The sequence below is a fragment of the Xiphophorus hellerii genome, chromosome 16, assembly GCF_003331165.1.
Source record: "Xiphophorus hellerii strain 12219 chromosome 16, Xiphophorus_hellerii-4.1, whole genome shotgun sequence".
Classification (NCBI taxonomy): Eukaryota; Metazoa; Chordata; class Actinopteri; order Cyprinodontiformes; family Poeciliidae; genus Xiphophorus; species Xiphophorus hellerii.
Window position 1 is genome coordinate 5,805,944 of NC_045687.1, and position 7,409 is coordinate 5,813,352.

At 37.8% G+C, this 7,409-nt stretch overlaps 1 protein-coding gene across 1 annotated transcript; it reads left to right on the forward strand.

Annotated features, from left to right (window-relative positions):
• Positions 1-1,341: 1,341 nt before the first annotated feature.
• On the forward strand, positions 1,342-6,307 carry tmem98 (transmembrane protein 98). Its single transcript, XM_032586692.1, has 7 exons — positions 1,342-1,449; positions 3,267-3,506; positions 4,834-4,965; positions 5,049-5,082; positions 5,152-5,267; positions 5,343-5,402; positions 5,492-6,307. Exons 2-7 carry the CDS (start codon positions 3,376-3,378, stop codon positions 5,691-5,693), a joined length of 675 nt encoding a protein of 224 aa, XP_032442583.1. The 5' UTR covers positions 1,342-1,449; positions 3,267-3,375; the 3' UTR covers positions 5,694-6,307.
• Positions 6,308-7,409: the final 1,102 nt, after the last annotated feature.

Consider the following 7,409-nt stretch of genomic DNA (forward strand, 5'->3'; position numbering starts at 1 on the left):
TCAAAAACCTTCGGGATGTGACGTCAAATCAGCAGGAACTTCCCCTCACCTAGAAACCCCAGTGAAACCAAACTCGTTGCCTGGCAACCCAACCTGAGCTCCAGGGCGCATTAATTTACCGCCAGGCTTAATTCATTCCACCTGCGCTCATCACATCAGCACAGAACTGAAACTTACCGGAAATAAACACTAAAGGTTACATAAAACAGCTATTTAGCTATTTATTTAGTAAGAAAAAGAACATCTAGAATCCACCTTGAACTGCAAAAACCGAAAACTAAACTTATCGGCAGTCTATCCCAAAACTGCAAGCAAGAATAGCATTTGCTAAATTTATGTCACTCACGTTACCTTTACACGCCGTTTTAGTCCGAGGAGTTTTGACTTTTTAAAAAAAAAAACTATTATAACGTTTACAAAAAAAAAAAAAAAACTAAAAATTTTTCTACCTTATCTTCTCCAAATAAAAGTGCCAATGTTTAAGCTAACATGCGCCACCGGTCGATGGGGATAACTATGACGTGTTTCTTGCAAAACCGCAGCTTTTTGAAGCAGTCAGTTTGCGTGGCGCACTTAGGCGTGACAGCGGGATGTAGCGGTGGGTTAGTGATGTATGGCAAGAACATTTACCATATAATAAAGGATTTTTAAAAAAAAATTATTATTAATACAAACGTTCACCAAGAATAAGATCAAATAAAATTTTAACAAACATGATGAGCGTCAGACATTAAATTGTCTAAAAATTTACTTTAGACGATTACAAGAAAAGTGCATTACTTCAAACAATACGAAATAAGAAAATACCCAATTTTTGTGGACATAACTGTACAGATGAGATTACCTTGTGAAACTGATGCAGTAAAAGTTCTAAATATTTCAAAAATGTTGCCTACACCTTTCAAAACTTGAAAGATGTAAGTTAACAAAAATGCACATATGAAAAATGGGAATGTAAATTCTATAAATTTGAATGTCAAATCTTCAACTTAAAATACAAATGTAATCAGTAGTGTCCAGTATTAATTTCTGACAAAGATATTAATATATCTATTGACGACATACAGTATATTCCAATGTAAATGAGGTAAAAATGTTTTGCTTGTGTGCACAAACTTGGCCAATAATGTTAATCCAGATTCTGATGTTTCATCTTTTAAAAATGTAATCTTATCATTATACACCTTACATTTTTGACTAAGAAAAATAAGAAACCTCGGTTTAACTTAAAGAAAAGTAAGAAAGAGATGTGCTTAGATTGTGTGCTACAACCTCTTGCCATACATAAAGTTTCCTCCATCTAACTTCCCAAAACGTGCTGCTGCAGTTTGAGTGCGCGTTCCCGTCTCAGGTCTGGGGGATGTTGGTGCCGTCTCCGCGCTCCCGCCGCCGGAGCAAAAACTATTTTGTCTCTTAAAGAGAATCGACAAAAAAAAGTGAAATGTACAGGTAAGTAGCCAAAAATAAGTTTATGTGTCTGTTTCAGGTCAATAGCGACTTTTATAAAGTGTTTGAAAAGTTTTTGAAGAGTTAACGTCAGGAAATTGTTCTTGGAAAAACTCAATATGTGGGTGTGTGTCTTTCGGTTCATTGTTTCATGGCTCAGAAAAAGAAGCTTTTCGTATCTATGTTTTTGTGTGGTGTTAAATAGTTTTTATTTAGATAATCGCTTATGTGTTTTGGGGACTTTTAATTCAGTCCTAAAAAATGAATTATTTAGGACTTATAATAATCAGATGATACGTTTTAAATTGCACCAGATTCTGTTCGTTTTTTGAGGCTGAACGTTACAAAGAATTATTTTTTTCCTTTCTATTATCTTTTGTCTGGAGCAGCTCCACAGAACCCTGATCAATAAAAATGTAATTGTGTTTCTATACCGCTGCAGACAAGGGAAAGCAAAACAATTTGACGGAAAATTAAGATTTGCTTCCTTTTGATGTCATTGGCTATTTTATGTCTTCAGTTTCTGCCGAGGTGCAGATTATGTTTTATGTTTATATTTATGCTTTTGGGTTTGTTTGGGGTTTTTTTTAGCTGAGTTCGGAGAAGATTTGATCAAACTGTTGGTGAGAAATGAAAAAGTTCTCAGGCTGGATAAGGCCCTTCATGATGCTGCGAGTTTAACGCAAATTAATCAGATTAAAGAGTTACAACATTCCATGCTGTAATCTCACACAATCATCCAGGCAAAAATGCAGGTTTGCCATGTTATAACATTTGTAGTTTAGCCATGTAACCAGCACCTGGAGCAGATTCTGTAACTGATATATAATTAGACCAGGATGATTTGTTTCATTTTTCTTTACTTTAAACGTGTTTCTAAATGTTGGAGCTGTTCGTTTACTCAGCACTGACAAAAATCAAAATTCCAACTGAAAGAAGGAAAATCAACCCCAGATCATGATACTGCCATCACCACGTTTCACTGCAAAAAGTTACCAATCTACTTCCGTTCCAAACTTTTTGCGTTTCCACCTTTCAGACAAATGTGTACGATGGGGCAGTAAGGTCATTGTAGAGAGAAAAGATGGAAGAGTACATTTTTGCCAAAAAAACCCCTCAGAATCTCAGAAATTTCTGAGCTCCAAAAGTAAAAAAAAAAAAAATATTGCAAGAAAAACTCAGAGATTTTGAGATTAATTTCAGAAATCTTCTAGAAAAAAATCGGAAATGTTCTGTGTTTCAAAAGTCAAAAATTATTCTGTCAAATTCTAATACATATATATATATAAATTAAACTGAAAAAATGTACTTATGTTTCCAAAAAATTTATTTTTTTCAAATTATTGTTCATTTGTTATGGTCTCATTTTTAGCATCACAGAACACTTTTGAGATCTGCCAATACAGTTTGAAACAGAAGAAAAATAAACAACCACTTTTGAAATGAGAGGGCAAACAGGTCAGGGTTTTGTTTTGGTCTGATATTGCAGGTTTAATTAAGGTATTATTAAAGCTGAGTGTGAGCGTTGTTTACCCAAAGTGTATTTAAAGCTCTTGACTTTATGAGCCATTAATTATTTTCATGTTGATTATTTTGTTTTCGTTCCAATTAAACTATATTAAAAAAGCAAGTGCTCTTCAAGTGCCTCATGTGTGTCATATTTACAGCCAGACTAAGTGCTGCTGATTATGTTCTCCTCTCCATGGGTTCAGAGTTATATTTCGTCTTAGCTGTACTAACGTTTCTGCCAGAAATATTCTGAAGTAGGGTGATAATGTCGCCAATCAGGCTGAAGTTGACAAGTATCCTCTCCTCCACAGATGAGCATCTATCTGTAAGTCAAGCTCGGACAATCAGCCAAACCGTGATTGGACTTCTTTCTTCTTGACGAGTCTCTGCCGTCAGACGCTGTGGGACTTACGGTTCGCCATGGAGACGGTGGTGATCGTGGCCATAGGAGTGTTGGCCACCATCTTCCTGGCCTCCTTTGTTGCTCTGGTGGTGGTGTGCCGACATCGCTACTGCCACCCTCATGACCTGCTGCACCACTTCGACTCCAAGTCAGTAAAACTGCACAAAGCCTCTACAGAATATGAAGCATTAATATGAATACATCAACTTTTAGCACAGGTTGGGCCTGCAAAGCAAAAGGGTTGTTAGTGTTGGCTCACAAAAAGAAGCTTTTGCATTGGGTTTGTTGACAATGAATCTGCATTGTTGTATCTAACATAGCTTAAAGAAATATACAGCTCTGGAAAAAATGAAGAGCAATGAACCCCGTTGAAAATCTCATGGTTTTTCCACCAAATATTGGTTTCATTAGTATTGTAGTTTCTAAATGAATATGAGCTTTTTTATTTGCATTATTTGAGGTCTGAAATCACTGCATCTTTTTCATTATTTTGACCATTTCTCATTTTCTGCAAATAAATACTATGTTTGTGCTTGGAATACCAGAGACATGTTGTCAGTAGTTCATAGAATAAAGAACAATGTTCATTTTACTCAAACATATACCTATAAAAAGTAAAATCAGAAAAACTGATCATTTTAAGTGGTCTCTTAATTTTTTTCCAGAGCTGTATATTAAGTCAATCGGAAATTAAACAGTGTGTTTTTGTGGGTTTTTCTTATTTTGTTCAAACTAAGAAGAGACTTTGGACACACTAAAGAACACATCAACATGATTAAAAGAAACACAAAAAGTTGTGTACATTTTTTCCTAAAAAAAAAGTAGTACAAATATAGTACAAGAAAAAGACCAAAGTAACCAACCAGCAGCCCAGCTGTGGAGGACACTGCTGCAAAAATATAAAATATGGGCGTGCTGTGGTGGTGCAGGGGGTTAGCACGCCCCACGTTTGGAGGCCGGACGTCGCGGGTTCGACTCCCGGTCCCGACGACCTTTGCCGCATGTCTCCTCACCCTCCTTCCTGTCTGCCTACTGTTGAAAAAATACGAGCCACTAGCGCCGCAAAAACTCTTCGGAGGAAAAAATATATATATATATAAAATAATGCATATTTTCTTAAAATCAAAAAAGGAAATTGTGATGGAAAATTGTATTGATTGGTAATAAAGTCCGCCACAGGAATAAAATCAGACGGTATTAGACAGTATTTATGTTAAAAGAATGTAATAAATATTGAATTGTGTGTAAAAAACATTCTAAAAGTTGATATTTCTTCACATATTTTGTAGCATTATCTGTGATTTTGCATAGGGGGTCACAAAGGTCATGGCATGAATAAGGTTGGGAACCCCTAATACAATGGACATGAACTGGTTTTGCTTTGGTTGCGAACACATCTTTAGCCATTCTCACCTTAAATACCAGCAGAATCTTGTACATTTTCATCCAGTTCTTCTTTCCCTGTTGTTGGACAGACCCACCGTGGATCTGATTGGCGCCATGGAAACACAGAGTGAGCCTTCGGAGCTGGAGCTGGATGACGTGGTTATCACCAACCCTCACATCGAAGCCATCCTGGAGAATGAGGACTGGATAGAGGACGCATCGTATGTCAAAACGCAGTAAAATAATTTCTCAGACATTGTCTCTGTCGTTTTTAGTTGCTAAACTCTGAATTTGTGTTTAACAGTGGCCTGGTGTCACACTGCATCTCTATTCTGAAGGTAAAATTACTCCTTTTTTGTTACCGTATAATATTATTGATGTGACTAATACATCTGTTCCACACACAGATCTGCCACACTTTGACTGAAAAACTGGTGGCCATGACAATGGGATCAGGGGCAAAGGTCAAAGCACCTGCCAGTTTGAGTGACATCATCACAGTGGCCAAACGAATCAGTCCAAGGTAACGCGTCTCGCTAGAAATTGATATTACAGCTCTAACATGGGCTGACTTGTGTTCTTGTTTTGTGTCCTAAAGGGTGGACGATGTGGTCAGGTCTATGTACCCTCCTCTGGATCCAATCCTCCTGGACGCCAGGTAGTCACACTGAGTTTGATTGCTGAAAGAGAAGAGTTTGAGCTGTCTGTTTTTTTTTTTTCCAATTTATGTATCTTGTTCCTCCTCAGAGCCACTGCTCTGCTGCTTTCAGTCAGCCACCTAGTGCTGGTCACCCGCAACGCCTGTCACATGTCCGGCAGCCTGGACTGGATCGATCAGTCGCTGCACGCAGCGGAGGATCACATGGTGGTTCTGCGTGAAGCGGCGCTGGCTTCCGAACCAGAGCGAATCCTACCTGGAGATGATGCTCAGAGAGAACAGGCCATTTGAGGAAAAAACCTGAAACCTACAGTCAAAAATACAAACCATGAAAAAGCAGTTGCATTCCAACGCTGACCTAGTGATACGTACTGAAATAGACATTCCAGTTTCACATTCGTGGCTCTGCAGTGGACAGAAGGTTTTTAAAAACATTTTCTGAAACACACCATTCAGTAGTGGGCCTATAATCCAGTCTAACCAGCACTGCAGTCACAAGGAGGCTTAGTCAGCTAATCCATCCTGATGAAAATGACATCCATTAGCCAGTGAACCCGAAGGTGCTCCAATTCAGTGTAAAAAAAAGTTAGAGAAACCTGGCTTGCTTAGTATATGTGGGGTCAGTTTAACTTTGGGATTTGGTGAGAAAAAAATAAAAGAATGCATTCTTCAAATACTCTGATGCAAGTGGAGTTAATAAAATACAGTTCTTTCTAGGGAATTTTGTATTAGTTTTCCCCTTCACTTGTGACACACTTTACATATGCAGCTCTTTCCATGGATGACCAGTTTAGCTCCATACTGGAAATTCTGCCAGTGTAACCAAAAGCTGAACTTCTGAGGTCCTGCGTTGTGGATAGATACACCATGGTTTCTGCGTGTAAAAGTTTGTATTTTCAAACATATTTTGCTTCCAGTTTCATTCTTGACATTCTGGTCAAATTGCTGCCATCTTGGCCATGACAAGATGGCATCTGAATTGGCATCTTGGTCTTGATGCCAAAACCGATCCGGTGTGTTTTGGGCCGTATTGGATGCACATCTCCCTAAAAGTTTGTATAATTTGTATAATTTTTCACTGGTGAGGATTTGGTCTTGTACAGTGCAAAAGGACAAAATCCTACTAAGTATTATTGGGTTTTGGTCTAGTTTCTAGTGCAAATACCCTGGCATACTTGAAACAAGAAAAAACTAACTTTTCTTGTTTCAAGAAAAGTTGAAACAAGAAAAACTAACTAATCAAAATTAAGATATTATTGATTTAAAACAAGCTCTTCTATCTTGCTGAAGAGTTGCATCTAAGCTAGTTTTGTCTCATTTCAAACGTGCCAAGGTATTGTCACTAAAAACTAGAAAAAAACACCTGGGAACATTTAGTATTTTTGCAGTGTAGGTCCTTCATTGATGCCTCAGTTTTATTGCTGAATAATGAACACTGACTTTAACTTATGCAAGTGAGGCCTGTAGTACCGTAAATGTTGCTGTGGATTTTTTTGTGACCTCTTGGATGAGTTGTCTTTGCACTCTTGGAGTGATTTTGGTAGGCCGGCCACTCCTGGGAAGGTTCACAATTTTTTCGTGTTTTCTCCATTTGCATTTCCCTGAAGCCCCAAAAGCCTTAGAAACGTCTTTGCAATCCAATCCAGACTGAATACCTCCCCCCCCATCCATCTGTTCCTGAGTTTATTTCAATTTAAACATAATATGTAGCTTTCTTAAAGCTACACATTATGAGTTTTTGAGTTGCTCCTCCCCCCTCGAATTAATAAAACCATAATTTGAAAACTTGCATTTTCTATTTACTTGTTAACTTTGCCTGGTATTAAGATACAAAAGATTTTAAGAGCACTTTTTCACAGGGCTGTGTTGGTGTGTCATGAGGACATTTTTAGTTGATTGAAACAGAATTAGCTTGTCTCTTTGGGCCGGCGGGATGTTATTGGAGCATGTCTACCTGCTCCTTCATGCATAGCTAACAGTGAATCCCTAAGGAGCTGTAATAAGGCA

Coding starts and splice junctions, on each gene's coding strand:
- tmem98 (XM_032586692.1), top strand. CDS start 3,376: ATGGAGACGGTGGTGATCGTGGCCATAGGAGTGTTGGCCACCATCTTC. Junction 3,507..4,833: donor CTGCACCACTTCGACTCCAA/GTCAGTAAAACT, acceptor GTTGTTGGACAG/ACCCACCGTGGATCTGATTG. Junction 4,966..5,048: donor GACTGGATAGAGGACGCATC/GTATGTCAAAAC, acceptor TGTGTTTAACAG/TGGCCTGGTGTCACACTGCA.